Source organism: Sinocyclocheilus grahami, unplaced genomic scaffold, assembly GCF_001515645.1.
Source record: "Sinocyclocheilus grahami isolate Dianchi unplaced genomic scaffold, SAMN03320097.WGS_v1.1 scaffold77.1, whole genome shotgun sequence".
Taxonomy (NCBI): Eukaryota; Metazoa; Chordata; class Actinopteri; order Cypriniformes; family Cyprinidae; genus Sinocyclocheilus; species Sinocyclocheilus grahami.
In genome coordinates, this window is record NW_015505256.1 from 2,241,778 (window position 1) to 2,258,889 (window position 17,112).

The 17,112-nt window shown below is 36.1% G+C and overlaps 1 protein-coding gene across 1 annotated transcript; it reads right to left on the minus strand.

The window, feature by feature from the left end:
• Nucleotides 1-1,705: 1,705 nt before the first annotated feature.
• On the minus strand, nt 1,706-12,994 carry LOC107586086 (calpain-2 catalytic subunit-like). The gene is made up of 21 exons (XM_016273323.1): nt 12,684-12,994; nt 11,988-12,057; nt 9,416-9,534; nt 8,829-8,962; nt 7,990-8,158; nt 7,803-7,886; nt 7,534-7,619; nt 7,305-7,373; nt 7,060-7,220; nt 6,458-6,627; nt 6,340-6,351; nt 5,813-6,024; nt 4,196-4,232; nt 4,038-4,103; nt 3,878-3,935; nt 3,726-3,790; nt 3,564-3,632; nt 3,395-3,473; nt 3,166-3,282; nt 2,364-2,422; nt 1,706-2,268 (listed from the first exon to the last, which is right to left on the minus strand). Exons 1-21 carry the CDS (start codon nt 12,918-12,920, stop codon nt 2,245-2,247), a joined length of 2,097 nt encoding a protein of 698 aa, XP_016128809.1. The 5' UTR covers nt 12,921-12,994; the 3' UTR covers nt 1,706-2,244.
• Nucleotides 12,995-17,112: the final 4,118 nt, after the last annotated feature.

The following is a 17,112-nucleotide window of genomic DNA, read 5'->3' on the forward strand; positions in this document are numbered from 1 at the left end:
CTTTTTAACCCAGCACTGGGTTATATTTAACCCAGCATTTTTTAGAGCGTATATTTCAACAGTGATTTCAAGTATGTCTATAGACTTTATGTAGCCCCGTCCCTTTTCAGCGCTGCGCTTAAAGGGATAGTTTACCCAAAAATGAAATGTTTTGCGCGTGTATGTCACTCATTGGTTACACAGTGTACAGTCATTGTAGGTACGACGGCTAATCAAAATGGTACTTACTTGAGCTTATCCAGATTGTTCAAACCGACTTAAAACTAAAAGATTACGTTTTCTCGCACGAACTCATTCGGGAGTGGTGACTTTCCACGTATTCCCAACTTCTGAGCCTGCTCGCCTGAAGTTATGGTTGATTGCTCTTCGGCTGGATATCAACACACCCATTAACGTAAACTACGCCAGAGCGCGTACACACCTCACGCACCGGATGCCGTGCGTGCGCTCAAAGCAGTTGGACATACGTAGTGGTGTATTAGAGGTAAAAACTGAAATAAATACTGTTCGGTTTCTGGCACAAACCGATCGTTTCGTGTCTTAGGACATCAATTTCTCGTCACGAGCAGCAGGGTTTAATTTGGATTCGTTTGTGCATGTTTTTTTTACTCTCATAGATTTTGTTACCATTGCCATGCATTATACGACTGATAGACTGCAACGGTTAAAGTTAAAAATCATCATATGTGTTCTACTGAAGAAACAAAGTCACCTACATCTTGGATGCCCTGGGGGTAAGCAGATAAACATCAAATTTTCATTTTTGGGTAAACTATCCCTTTAAGTCCTATGGTTCTGTCATCCGTTTGTATTTCCATAAAGGTAAAGGTAAGTTCATACGAGTTTATGAATAAACAGCTCATTTTAAAATCTTCGCCAAAATACAGTTTGAGGCAAACATCAAAAGATTGTGTAGTGAAAATTACTGACAGAAATTCTCAAGAAGTGGACACCCCTGATAGCCACTAAATAACATGCACACTGGAAAATCATGGTACAAATAATAAAAGATAACTTTATTTGTTTCTCTACAGCAACAAGGCTGTATATTGTATGCATATAAATTCCAAATGGTCCATAATGCAAACTAGATTTAAATTTACACAAGGAAATACCAGTGCTTGCAAGGCAGCAAAGAAAATAAAACTTGGTTTCAGGCTTGAATATTAAATTTCATCAAAAAATATAAAGTTCACCAAAAACAAACAACAACAACAAATAGATTGAATAGATTCTGTGCATTGAATCAAAATTACAGGTTTGTGGCTTTTAATACCACCTGCAAAGATTATCAATAGCAAATTGTGGTTCTTGGCTGTTATTATGTGGCTGTCCCCCCCATGATACATCACATTTAATTAAAAATTAAGTAAAAAAATCACATACAATTTTTTTCACACAAAAAGTTTGTAAAGCGATTTCATTAGGTATGTAATATTACTGTTGGTTTTACATTTTCTTGCGCTTGCTTACAAAACCAAGATGCTTGATTCATTGCCAGAGCATTGTCACGTAGTCGCTTACTGGCCAAAAATGTTCACATCCAAGTTTGATATGATAATCTGGTCCCTAGGCCTATATGATCAGGTGAAAATCGATTAATTTCAAGTATTATTTAAATATCATTTGAAGTAATTGCACAATTCTCCTTAACAAGCCACACAATTTGGAATAGAAAAAAAATCAAAACAGTGATGCCTTTCACACAACAAGTAAAAAATCACATAAAATTTTTTTCACACAAAAAGTTTGTAAAGCGATTTCATTAGGTATGTAATATTACTGTTGGTTTTACATTTTCTTGCGCTTGCTTACAAAACCAAGATGCTTGATTCATTGCCAGAGCATTGTCACGTAGTCGCTTACTGGCCAAAAATGTTCACATCCAAGTTTGATATGATAATCTGGTCCCTAGGCCTATATGATCAGGTGAAAATCGATTAATTTCAAGTATTATTTAAATATCATTTGAAGTAATTGCACAATTCTCCTTAACAAGCCACACAATTTGGAATAGAAAAAAAATCAAAACAGTGATGCCTTGCAAGCACCACAATAAGAGGAAAGTACATTACAAATAAAACAACAGGCAACTATGCTTGTATGTCTGGAGCAAAGTACAATGGACACATTTACAAATTCTAAGTGGTCCAGTATACTAATTAAGCATTTAGTTATATGATGGTCTCTTGTGTAAGTTAAATAGCACAATAAAAATACTATTCATAATATTCCTCTCTGCCTTTAAATCATAGCAATCGTCAGCCACTGAAAGAAAGAAAAAGAACCATTTAAAACGCTCTAACACAAAATAAATAAACATTAAGACATACAGTGCTATTAGATTGCAAGACATTCAGTACCTGGAAGAAGTCCAACTCAATGAACCCACTGTCGTCTACGTCAATCCTTTTGAACACTTCTACAAAAGTTAAAAGTGAAGAATTTGGTTTTAATTGATATAAAAAAAATATAAATGAAAAATAATACATAAACAAAATCACATTACATCGAATGTAAGAAATAATTGCCTCTGGAACAATTACTGAAAACATGCTGCACACACAAGGTGGTAATGAAAGACATAACACATTGAAAGACATTTTCAAGTTCTACTTACATTATTAATTGAAAGTTTAAAAAAAAAAGTCTAAAGGCCTGCTCACACCAAGAACGATAACTATAAAGATAACAATATTAGCGTCCACACCAGCGGACGATATCGTCTGTTTATTCTAAATGCACTCTTGTCTGCCGCTTTAAATTCTCGAGCTCGTTATAGCAGGATTGTAACAGGATTCTGATTGGCTGTCAATGTTTTTATCGTTCATCAGCTGGAAAAAATCGTTCTGAAAGTGATTTCAACAATATCGTTTCTCTGTGCCTTTATCATTATAGCTGTGGTGTGGACTCTGCTATTCTTTAATATTGAGAACGATTTTTAGAACTATATCTTTATAGTTATCATCCTTGGTGTGAACAGGCCTTAACGTGAGACAATTCAGAAAGTATGTAATGTAGTGAACAACAATGCGGTCAACAAACCTCAAGTACTTCATAGCCATATAATTATAATAATAAAAAAAAGACCTACATTGAAACCTGTAATTAACACTCTTGAAACATATTTCAACCAATCAGGAAAAAAAAAAGAGCTGTTCTTACTGAACATCATCTCCAGGCGCATCACACAGGACACAAAGTTATCAAAGTCGATCTTCATGTCTGCGTCTCCATAGCGTGCAGCCAGATTCTGATGAATGCAGTCATTCAGAGAGAATCCTGTGCAATGATTACCAATAAATCAAGTTACTTTGAGGTTACTTTGAAGTTTCACTTGCTGCTCCTTCATTAAAAACTCATTTTAAAACTAAAAGTTTTAATGAAGGTCAACCTGCTTCCTTTAAAGCCATTCGCATCTCTGGTGTACTCATACAGCCGGACCCATCCATGTCATTCTTCTTATAAATGACCTAAAAAGACAAGGATTTTAGCCCAAGACAACCCATCAGGTTTGCAAGTAGCATTTTTGAATTTCTATGCCACACTTAAGACAAACTTACCAGATACTTTTGAATTTTCTTCCAAATAGTGACAAACTCAGCCAACCCTAGTTTACCATTGCCACTTTCCTGCACTAGAGTTAAGTCAAACTGCTTATGACTCTTTTAGAAATACTGAGAAGTTAAACAGAAATGTATCTTTAAACTACTTGTAAAGGATACATCCATGAGGTTCACCATGACCCTACATGTTTCCAAACTGAAACCATCTGTCTTAATATCTGTTCCTGTAAGCAGAAGACAAATCGTTTACTTAATGTCTTTACGAATACAATGTATTTATATATATATATATATATACAGAAAAGACTAACTTTTTGTGACTATTTTGTTGAAAATTGTTCGCAGCTCAGTGGCAGAGATCTCCATGTCCTTGGGGAAGAGCAAACATTATTTTTATATTTAATTGGTTAAACATGTTTCATGTTTATCAAGGTAATTCACGAACATTATGCAGGTTCTAAAATAACTCACATCTCCTGCAAGTTTAGTAAACAGTCCCCTAAAGCCAGCATCAACCTCATCTTCAGACACTGTCTCCTGAGGAGTCAGAAAAGAGGTTTATTGATAATGTTCACATTAATTAAGTCAATGGTAGCATTATAAGAGGAACACAGGAAAATGGGACTTACATCTTCTATGTTTGCCTCTACAGGGTCATCACATTGTCTGGAGGAAATAAGAGAGACAGAGACAGTAGATAAACCTACTGGTGTATCACATAGAAAGGAGAATCTCACAGGTCATACGGCACCCCTTCTTATAAAAAATTAATTATAATAATATATACATATAAATATGTAATGAAAAAACAAATATATATATATATATATATATATACATATACATATATATATATTTTTTGTGACTACAAACTCTAGGAAAAATAAGAATTTACGGTCATAAATAAATAAATAAGAAAAACAGAAAAAAGAACAATTTCCTTCAGACCACAGAATTATTTAAACAAAATTATTATTATTATTATTATTAATAATAATAATTACATGTTTTGTCATTTCTTGGCAGGTTTCTTAGGACCACTTGTAATAAAGTAATAGAGTTTTGGTTGATCATATGTTCAAGACACAACAAGTAATTTAAACATGGTCTTATCAAGATCTTATCAAAATTTGAAATTTGTTTGCTTTTCAACAAATTACTCTCTTCTATGTTTGTTCTGCTTTAAAAGAATTAGATGTGAATAAATCGCCAGGTCCTGATCATATTGCTCCGTTGTTTTTCATTATTAACTAATACATTCCCTAAGATATGGAAATCAGCATTTGTAGTTCCCCTGTCAAAAGGGGGTGATCCTTCTTTAATGAATAACTATAGACCTACATATAAACTCTGTATTCTCTCAAAACCTTTGGAAAATCTAGTTAGCAAACAGTTGACACAGTATTTAAACTGTCATAATATTTTGTCTATTAACCAATCCGGGTTCCGTAAAGGGCATAGTACTACTATAGCCATTTAAAAAGTTTTAAATGACATTGTGGAGTCCTTTGATAATAAACAACATTGTGCTTGTCTTTTTATTGACTTATCAAAGGCCTCTGATACTGTGCATCTTGACATATTATTAAATAGGCTTAGATGGTAGGGCTATCAGAAAATGTTATTTTGTGGTTCATTGCTTATTTAAAGGGATTTTATAGATTTTATATATATATATATATATATACAGTGGGTACGGAAAGTATTCAGACCCCCTTACATTATGCTGAATAATAATGGCCCCAGCACAGATCCTTGTGGGACTCCCTTAACAACTTCCAGAGGATATGACTGAACACCTTCTGTCTGTACACATTGGGTTTTTCCCTTCCCATCTAAGCCTACTTAATAATATGTCAAGATGCACAGTATATATAGTCTTGATTTTAATATTGATAATGCAAGGTTCCATTTTTATACAGATGATACTATCTTCTATTGTTCAGCCCCCTCTAAGCAACAATCTGTGGCTTTTTTACAGTCTGCTTTTGAAATTATCCATAATAGGTTCTGTGCTGGTTTTAAATCTTGACTACGTAATCTAGAGAGTGAATTAAAGGTGTGTACTTGTTTTTAATTGGTTATATGTTTGTATGTCGGTTTTAGTACTGTATGTTGTAACTTTGTTGTTTATTTGTATATGCAAACTTGGCTGCCTATCTTGACCAGGACATTTTGCTTTTGGCACTCCAGTGCATCTTTTTCCTGGTTAAATAAAGGTAATAAAAAAAAGAGACAATCCTTACTGCATCTCAGACTGTTTCTCAGAGAACACACGCACACAGAAGTCTCCGTTCTTGTGTGGTTCAAATGTGGATGGGACGATGAGATATTCTCCAGGTGGAAGTTTGAAGCGGGTGCTGACTTCTCTAAGGTTGATAAAGGTCTCTGATCGAGTTTTCTGAGCATGGGTCAGGAAATAGTTCTTATCCAGATGAATGTCCTTTTGCCCGTGGAACTGCAATGAGGTGATCAAGAACCAAAGGGACAATAAACCAGATTCATACATTTTCTGAAGAAAATGTGAGTGGTGTTTGCCTGAGCAAAAGTCAACACTACTAGGGTGCTATGGGAGGTTACCCGGCAGTTGCTGGGGTGGTTTGGGGGTTTCTAGGGCATTACTAGGTGGTTTCTTGGTGCTTTGAATGTTTTTTCTGTGTATATTATTGACCAGTATTTTTAGAAAAATATATTTCAAATGCTTCATTATTACTATTTATGTTTATTCTCTCAATTTTCAGAAATGCTTTTAAAGTTATTCCATTGTACTCACCTGAGGAGGCACCTAGAAGAAAAGAAAAGGAATAGCTGTATAAACAGCGCCCTTCACAGGTTATGTCATAAAATTTACAACAAAAGAGACATAAACATTTGTATCTTAGCATCCCCACCTCATAGATGGCATAGCCAATGGTGTGCATATCCTCTCCAGACTTCCTCAGCCTACGCCGGTTCTTTTGGATCAAGCCAATCACAACACTGCAGCCCACTTCATCATCATCAGGATCATCATCTTCCTCCTCCAATTTGATCTTAAATTGAGGATTCATCCAGAAGGTGTCTGTGGAAGACAAATAATTAAGACGACAATTAAAGCAACAGGTTACAGTTTTTTAGTTTGCATATTTCACATGAATTTTTTTCACATATGCTACCATTCAAAAGTGATTTTTTAAATGTTTTTAAAAGAAGTCTCTTATACTCAATCAAAAATACAGTAAAATCAAAAGTACAATGAAAACAGTAATATTATATTTGATCGATAAAAATTGTGAAATATTATTTAAATTGAAAAATCTTTTTCTATTTGAATATATATTAAAATGTCATTTATTTCTGTGGTGCAAAGCTATTTTATTTTTTACAATGTGTACAGTGAACAAAAAGTTGACTCTGTCACTGATAGACAGTCCCTCTCCAAACTTGAGCTGATGCTGTTATGTCACGCCCACTTAAACCTTTTGGTCGGTTACAGAAATATAAACATGCTTACATGGATGGTTCCTGCAGCCACCAGCCGTAGAGCCTCTTCTCCAGGTGCCATCAAATTTACATGCACTCCAGTGATTGACAGAGTCAGATGTCAGCGTATCTGGGGTCAGAGTGCAGATCTCTATGCGAGAATATTGCCTCACAAAATCTGAGAATGACATCCTACACAAGTGTAAACAGGTAGTGAATAATTGTGCCAAAAAGAGCTTCAGTGTTGCGGTTGTATGGTTTTTAACTGAATTTTACCAGAACTCTCCATCTTCTGCTTTCACACTCTCACGTTCAGACGAATCGACAGCATTCCACTCAGAAGAGCTAAAATACGCAGACATAATTACGGTCAAATTACGTCCAGCTATATTGTGAATACTACTGTTTAACACTACAACAGCTTCATTACAAACTTATGCAACGGCATGATATAGTAAATATACCTCTTGATAAATTAATATTGTTTTGAATTTTTGGGTCTTACTTGTCACTCCAGGCCCCCGTCCATTCCACCTGACCCCAAGGATTACGAACTCTGACCAGCTTCTCCTTTCGGCCTTGGTAATTAACCTGACAAGATTATAGATAGATAATACATATAAATGTTAACAAGTAGAATGCTACTTTTAGTCTATGTCTCCTTTAACTAAGCAAATGCACAGGAAATCATTTGAATTTATTCTAATCCAAGGCATTGTCTGAACAGTAATGCAAAGGGAGCCTAAAAAAATGAAAGACACTCAGATGACGAACCTCGATTGCTCCAGTAAGAGAGTAGGCATGTCCTTTCACAAGCTTCTGATAAGTGATGGCCTCAGAGTCTGCTGCATTGGTGATCTATGTAAAATAAGCATTATTTTACTGTATCTTATCTGACAGGATTTTAATTTTTGGGTGAACTAATCCTTTAACATCAGTTTGTGTGCTAAAGAGCTCATACATCTATGGAGCATCCCAACAGAGCTCCAGATTCCAGGGCCTTCCTGATGATTTGGAAAATGTTGGACGGGGCGTGTTTCAACTCGTACATTTCTGCAATCCCACCAGTGAAATCCTCAAAACCTTCTGTGGTGGAACCTCCAGACAGAGCTTCATAACATCCATTCACTCTGAATATGAGAACACGGTGTCACACATGTGTGCAAAAAAAGAGTGAAACAGACTACCAACATAGGGTATAAAAGTATTGTACAACATTTGTGAGCTACATGTGTATGATGACTGACCACTCTGCAAAGCGGTAACCACATATTTATAATTTAAGGTAAAAGAATCCAGGTTTGCACAAAAATATTGAGCAGCACAACCGTTTTCAGCATTGATAATAATAAGAAATGTTTCTTAAGCAGCAAATCATCATATTAGAATGATTTCTGAAGGATCACGAGACACTGAAGACTGAAGTAATGATGCTGAAAATTCAGCTTTGCCATCACAAGAATAAATTACTTTTTAAAATATATAAAAATATAAAACAGTTATTTTAAATTGTAATAATGTTTCACAATATTACTGTTTTTACTGAATTTTTGATCAAACAAATGCCTTGGTTAGCATTAGATTTCAAAACGTTTAGTTTGCATACATTTCTTAAATTAAAAATTATTATAATTATTTTAATAATTTCAGCTGAATTAATTATAATAATTTTAATAGACTATTTTAAAGCAAAAAATAGACTAAACAAATAGACTGATTCTAAAATGTAAGCTAGACAGCAATTGTGGCTGTTATGATGCAAGACAAACACATTCCAAAAGCGGAGATTATATGACTCACTTAGCATAGGCCTTCTCCAGCAGGGCGCTCCAGAACTCAGAGCCTGTGGCGGAATGAACAAACAGCAGTTCTCCATCTCGAGTGGCCAATCGATCGTCCACCACCACATCCACCCATTCCCCAAACTGCCACAACTGCAACCAGCAAAACAAATTTACTTAAATTAGGGAGGAATCACAGCAGATTAGATTTAAGATACAACCTCATAACTCACGAATGCTCAGCATCAAGAGCCAAAGCACAGACTGATATGCCTGCTACATCTGAAAGGCCAGTGAATAATCTCTGGCGTCACTTACAGTTATGATCCGGAAATTATTTAAATGCTTAAATACAATTAAACTCAGTGGCGCAGCAAAAAGTGGAATTTCAAAATACAGTAAGGCTGAGCACATAGAGGCAGCAAGCAGCCTCCCAGAACAAAATAGCAACTACTTCGCAAACTCTAACCCAAAATGCTTTATCAACCTCCTATCAAGGCTTCATTCCTTAAAACGTAATCTCTCTGCAAACATCCCAATTATTCAACATATTTCTCTTCACAGGCTGTCCAAGTGCAATGTAACTTTCATATCTACTTTGTTTACCTGAAAGTGGAAAATTCCAGCATAGTTTTGCCCAAAGCCCTGGTTGGATGGTACGACACGAGCAAAAACGTCTTCATTGAGGGTTAAGGAAGCAATGGCCGCTAAGAGCCAGCAATCACCTGCAAAAAGGAAACTCTTGTGGTTGTGAAAGTTTGATGAACTTTACCAGATTTACATATACAAAGGTATAATCAACGTTAATAAGGAACATTGACATTTTACCAAAGCACAGAAATGAAGAATGCAAATAAGCTAAAGCAGTTTAAAAATATTAAGACTTCAAAGGCTTCAGTCTCCATGATTTGTAACTGAACTGGAAAGGAGCAATCGACTACATCATTTTTTTTTAATGTTCCACAGAAGGAAGAAAACAAAAGGGTTTGGAATGACATGAAGGTGAGTAAATAATGACAGAATTTTAAAGGGGTCATATGATGCTTTTTTATTCATTATCATTATTTGGTGTATTTGGTGTAACAGAATATGTTGACATGCTTTAATGTTCAAAAAACCCATTATTTTTCAAATACTGTACATTATTGTAGGTCCTCTATGCCCCGCCTCTCTCAAACGCTTCGTTTTCTACAAAGTCCCTCCTTCCGACAAGCGCAGTCTGCTCTGATTGGCCAGCTGACCCAGTGCATTGTGATTGGCCGAACACCGCAAGCACTCGTCGGAAATGTAACACCCCTTACCATAATCGCGAGCTTCATCTTTCAAAATAAATGTAAAGACAGTAAATAATGTCATTAGTTTTACCATCAGTTCAAGCCCGAAAGGGGAACAGAGTCGTGTGACAGACACAGTGATGAAGCTGGTATGTGTTTGCAGTACACAAGCCACGGTTAAGATAGCTGACTCGACTTTGACTCTTTGACTCTGACACACACACACACACACACGATGCGCAAAACTCTGCATTTGAACAGTCAATAGCAAATACTTAAACTAATAACAAAACAGTAGCTGATTCAGAAGCGCCAGATGGTCATAGCAAAGTCAGAATTACCTCCTCTCCTAGGTTCACGAAATGGTCATCCATAAAATGCATTGCTGTTCTGTTGTAAGTGATCTTAAAGATTCCTAAATGCATCTACTTTCGAAAGGCCAAATAAAGTGCTTTTGCTTTCGCCTAGAAACACACAGCATCTCCCTGACATGGCTGCTTCAACACTAACTGCGGTTACTGAAACCACGCCTTCTTTCTTTGCGTGCACATTTGGGCGGCATTATGCTAATATTTCCACATAGTGAGGTAGATATGTGGGGGCGTGTTAGAACGAGCCGTTTTAGGGGGGCGTGGCAGAGTCTTAACTTTGATAAAGAATATATTTTTGGTTTTGAGACTTTAGTCTTTGCAACTTCAGGGATCTTATCTATGCACAATCAGCTTGTAACACTCCAAAGAGAAAGGAAAACTTGAAATCGCATCATATGACCCCTTTAATGTTTGTGGTGAACTATCCCTTTAAGATAATTTCCTACATGCTCAATTGCAAATGCTGAGATTCAATCCTCCAGCGGTTTGTTTGTAGGCCTACATTTTTTGTCCCACCACAAAATCCTTTGCATTCCATAATCTTCACAAAGACGACTCAGTTTAGCTGAATGCCTCTAAATAAACCGCCTTTCAGATTCTTCCACATGTCAACTGACTAGTCTTTGAAATGAGCATGCCTACAACTCACTGAGCTAAAAAACGGTTTGCTTTTCAGTTGAATGACTCAGCTTTCATCTTTCATACATCTATGACAATATGTTCCTGATGATATGATGTGCAACAACACTGAAAGTGTTACTATAGTAACATTGAAACTGGCAGGCTTGATTTGCAGTTTCCTCAGCCAGTATCATAACAATTTTAGCTCTATTTCGCACTATAAAACAATGAAGTAGGACTGAGAAACCATTTCATTTAATAATAATTTATGCCTCTCTGGAGTGTTTAGTGAGGCTACAAGTATTGCATGAGCCTTAAATCAAGCCTATGCACATGATGTGATCTCAAACTGACTAAATAAAAAAAATTATTTAAAAAAATAATAAAATCTAACTTAAATTAATAAATACAAAAATAATAATTTCTGTAAAGAAATTAATATTTAGGCAAATACACAAAAATAAGTAATTAAGTAAAATCTACAAAAAATGTCAAATGTACAGGAAATTTCTCCACCCGGCTAAACAGATTAATTGCAAGTAAAACAAATACGAGAGCTGAAAACAGCAGTGGCTAGTATTCTTCCCAAAAAGTGCACAAAGACTTCTCTGATGTGTGAGTAACTACAGGGTCTCATTTAATAGTAAGAATTAGACGGCAGTGCAATATTAATTCATTATGAGAGCGTGCAAACTTGTTTAAAGGGGAACAGAATACTCAAAGACATTGGGTGTGCTTTCTTAAAATGTTTCCACATGTTTAAAGGGGATTTCCCAATAAAGTTCAAATGAATAACAACTCCAAGAGAGCTTCATAAAATGCAAGACATATTTGGTTAATCTCACACAAACACAAACACCTTGTGGACTTTTAAATCTGTTAGATCTGCACCTAGCAGGGGCATTTGCTTACCTAAACCTCCTTGGCAAATATCTGTTCTTGTAGCCCCTCCAACAATAAACTCAGGATTGGAGGTCAGTTCCTGCAGAAATGGTAAGAAGCATTGAAAATGTGTTCTATGTTGCCAGTTTTCCATTTAAATACTCATGGGATGAGTCATGTGTTGGCAATGGCATATTTTGCCTTTTATGAAAATCACATTACCAAGAGTTGAATGCTTCATGCCACAATGACATAGATAGATAGATAGACAGATAGACAGATAGATAGATAGATAGATAGATAGACAGATAGATAGATAGACAGATAGATAGATAGATAGATAGATAGATAGATAGATAGACAGACAGACAGACAGACAGATAGACAGACAGATAGATAGACAGACAGACAGACAGACAGACAGACAGACAGACAGATAGATAGATAGATAGATAGACAGATAGATAGATAGATAGATAGATAGATAGATAGATAGACAGACAGACAGACAGACAGATAGACAGACAGATAGATAGACAGACAGACAGACAGACAGACAGACAGATAGATAGATAGACAGACAGACAGACAGACAGACAGACAGACAGATAGATAGATAGATAGATAGAAAGAAACAAACGCATTTAACCTAGGACATGAACTGGTTACCTACATGATGCATTACTTTGGTAAAACTACATTTATGTTGCTTTGACAGGAACTCACCCCGGGTCTTTTCCACACAACACCTCTGGTTTTTGGCGATCGTGGACCGAGTTCGTTGAAGCCCAGAGATTCGGGAGCGGCTGGGAACGTTGGGTCGCAGAACAGCTGCCCACGGCTCAGACACTCACTTCTCAGACTCTCAAAGTTCTGGTTCAGGTACTTCACCGCATTGGCGTTCGTCCCAAAGCCAGCCGCCACGGCTCTCTTCCTGGCGAGTGTGGATGCCACGCCGGACATTTTCTGACTTTTTGCCCTGTGCTCCTTTGCAGCTGTAAAGCGTGACAGTGAAACATTTCTGCATTTATGCCTTCACCCACTCCTCCTTCTAGGACAGGCGTGGTCCTATGCCTGTCATTTGTGGGCCGTTCACACACGCAGAGGACGCGTTCTGCGTTCTTTTAACGTTTCAAAACAGCTGGACGCAGCACAGCGGAAAAGGAGCAGAACGCTGAACGTCTTCGTTTTTACACAGGAATGTTATACATTTTGTTTGGGTTTATACCTCAGACCGCCTTTGCTGAGGGAAAAGAGCTTCAGCTACGCTTTCTGGTCTCCTGGCTTGGACAAGTTGGTCTGTTAGCTGGTTTTAAATGGGTTTGAGCACTTTTTATCTGGACATACTGCTTTTCAGTGGGAATGGTTCCAGGGGCATTTCTAGCCTTTCATTCAGCAATGGGGCATACTTTGATATGTTATGTTTAAAAAACTGTTATGGACATAAATAGTTTTTACCTGCAGTTCAGAATCGTTCACAAGCTGCTTGTGCAGATTGTTTTGTTTCCAGCAGTGGGTTGTAAATATCCACCTAGTGCTATCCTGTGCCTTCAGAGAACTTAATACACTATTAAGTTAACATTACTATATTGCTGGTGATGTGTCTTACTGGTGTGCCGATTATGCTGTATTTCCTTTCTTAGCTTTAGGATAATGGTTAAATTATAAAATTATAAGCCGGATAATGTACAGTCAACCGGTCGTTTTCGCATGATCTTTTACATATTTTGCATAATATCCTATATATTCACAATCACAGTTCTCCCAAACTGTATCTAGTTCATAGGGCTGCAGAGATCTGTTTTCATGATGGACTGCTGCTGCCCTCTTGTGTTTTGAGCACAACACACAAACGAGGAATTGAAGACATGTACTTTATTTTTCACCAGTAGTTCATAACTCAAATGCTATTTTATTGTACACAACAACAACAAAGAGAGGCTCACTCATGGAGGAAATTCACTCATTGTAGCCTTCCTTCTACAATAGCTTTAAGGCATTATAAATAATATAATATTTTATTACAAAGTAATATAATATATATTAAATTTGAAAATAAGTTAGGTCTGCCAGAGGAAAATATAGTTATTTTCAGATAGGATCATTTTAATGCTGTCTGAAGTGTTTGATTTACCTAAAGTTACATCACATACAGTCCTTGCTTCAAGTTTTTTTCTGGCTCCTCCGAGTACCAAGTTCTTCCCATTAATTTTGAAGCTTGCCCAGCAGAGGGAAGTAGAGTGTCAGGCAAACACATTGAAACTCTGAGGCCTAGTTATTAATCGTTTACCAGATGTGTCTGAAGCAACCTGACTTGTTCAGTGCGGTAAAGGATAGTATTCTCACACAAAATGTTAAAGGATACATTTAATATGGCCTACATTTGATTGTGCTTTTTCGTAGTTTGGGAGCATAAATAATCCACTTTTTTGGGTTAAATTATATATAATATATATATAATATAATATAATATGAAACGACAGAAGGGTGGCAAGTTGCTGTTATCAGGGCGCGAATTATCGAGAGCCTCAAGTCAAAAATATAAGTATACATTTTAAAGTTTACAAACAAAATTTGAGTCACCTTTAAGATGACCAAATTAATCAATGCCCTAATGTCGCTTTACCTTTACCTTTAACTTTTAGCATTGGGCTACATATAAACAAAATATAGTAGCCTTACCAAAAAGAAGTATACTTCAAGTTTATTTTATTAAGTATACTTAAGTAAAGTTCAAGTATATTTTTAAGTATACTTTATGTAGTAAGTATACAAATATCAGTGTACTAGTAGTATACTTGTAAGTGTACTATTTCAATACTCCTTGGGACTAAATTGGCCCACTTTTTTGTATATAAAAGTATACTTTTAAGTATACTTTAAGTATAACAGTAGTGAACTTTGAGTACACAGCTAGTTTACATCTATGTTTTTAGTTTGTACTGCAACTATACTAAAAGTGAACTTATAGGCATGCTGATAGTTTACTAATTAAATACTTGTAGCATTTAGTAACTAGTTTAGTAGTTTTATACTGCAAGTACACTCGTAAGTTTTCTTTAAGTGAACTTTACATCATACTTTAAGAATACTACTATGTCCCTATTTATGTATTAATTTGTATATATTTTGTTATATGAATATCTGAACATACAAAACATCAAAAGAAAGAACGGGGTATCTGCTTCTAAACAAAAACATTTAATTCTAGCTTCATGCATTCTTTTTTTATAAACACATGAATGTGAGTAAGTTTCATAAATAAAAATAAATAAATAAACAACATTTTGAACAAAAAAAGATGAATGATAATGATAATCAAAACGTAGATGGAGTCAATCAACAGCCCAAAGCTTGACAGTCATTACCTCTTCATGGGTCGACATTTTATTCCGTATCATCACACAGTTTTGATGCTGTTTTATGTCTGATGGTGTTACATTACATGTGGAAGCATCTGTTGTTTCAGTTTCTTCTTCGCTTGTGTTTTGGAAATTCTGTACAGAAGATGTGTACTAGCGTCCCCTACAGTATAACAATGAAAAGATGGATTCCCAGAGCACAAGTATAGCTCAAATATATTTAGACTTTTTCTAAGTATAAGTCAAGTATACTTAAATGTCATTTTAAGTATATTTCTGAGAAGTACATAAAGCCCATTTCTGAAAAGTACATAAAATGTAGACTGAAAGTATACTTTCTTATTTTTAGTTTAAAAGAAGTGTACTAATAGTACACTTGAATAAACTTCTTTTTCATAAGGGTAGGCTTACTCTCATTACTTAATTTTAGATTTACCAGTCACAAATATATGAATGTATACATATATCACAATAAACAGTGAAAATTCTTGCCATGGTTATAATGTCACTATAATGTGGGTTAATTTAATGATAAGAAATAAGATGTAGGCCTACTGAATTTAAATGAATACTTCTTTTTTGTTTAAAGGGGTCATATGATGCTGCTAAAAAGAACATTATTTTGTGTATTTGGTGTAATGAAATGTGTTTATGTGCTTTAAAGTAAAAAAAACACATTATTTTCCACATACTGTACATTATTGTTTCTCCTCTATGCCCCGCCTTTTTGAAACGTGTCGATTTTTACAAAGCTCATCGGTCTGAAAAGCGAGGTGTGCTGTGATTGGCCAGCTATCCAGTGCATTGTGATTGGCCAAATACCTCAAGCGTGAGACGGAAATGTTACGCCCCTACCATACTGTTGATGCCGTGTCCGGCCGGAGCGATGAGACATAAACATTAAAACCCATTACAAATGAGGCATTTGTTGCATCCAGTGGGGACATAATTACTGATTATAATGACTTCTACTGTCTTTTTACGCGTTGTGTTGCGTTGCGTGGCATTGCATCGCGCCGCGTAAACATAAAACTCTGTCTGCATTTGTGATCGGAGAAATGACAAACAACAAGTGCTACTCTACTGCTCAAAACTCACGTTTGAATCATCAGCGGCAATGAAAAACACAGAGGCCTAGCGTGAGGGGAAGCCCCGGCTTAGGTCTTCAGGACATGGCGGCAGCGGCAACAATACTACAGCGAGAATAAAAGTTACGCCTTCTTTCTTTGCGTGAACATTTGGGCAGCGTTATGTAAATCTTCCCACATAGTGAGGTAGACGTGGGGGCGTGTTAGAACGAGCCGTTTTAGGTAGGCGTGGTTAACTCTGAACTTTTATAAAGAATATCTCTTTGGTTTTGAGACTTTAGTGTTTGCAACTTTACAGATCTTCTTTATGCACCAAGAGCTTGTAACACTCCAAAGAGAAAGGAAAAATTGAAATCGCATCATATGACCCCTTTAAAAAAAATTGGTTTTCATTTGGTTTTTATTACAAAGCACCATCGGATTATATTACAATTTAATTTAAAAAGAAAGAAAATCTAGTAGGCCTAATGTATAAACTAAGAGAGGAATGAGCGTTTCACATGCACACTGTTTGAATGCAGTGAGATGCAAAATGACATTTCTAGCAAGCTTCATTTGTAAATAACAAATGACACCCGACAATGCTGCTCAGTCATGCAGCATTCAACTTGTTTTAAACTTGAAACCGCAACATGATGAGAGAGAGAGAGAGAGAGAGAGAGAGAGAGAGAGAGAGAGAGAGAGAGAGAGAGGGGGGGGAGCGCG

Excerpts from the sequence above, each read along its gene's own strand:
- LOC107586086 (XM_016273323.1), bottom strand. The coding sequence starts at position 12,920 with ATGTCCGGCGTGGCATCCACACTCGCCAGGAAGAGAGCCGTGGCGGCT. Across the intron at positions 7,374-7,533 it reads ACGGGGGCCTGGAGTGACAA|CTCTTCTGAGTGGAATGCTG; the intron begins GTAAGACCCAAA and ends TGCGTATTTTAG. Across the intron at positions 3,633-3,725 it reads TCATGGTGAACCTCATGGAT|GAAAGTGGCAATGGTAAACT; the intron begins GTATCCTTTACA and ends ACTCTAGTGCAG.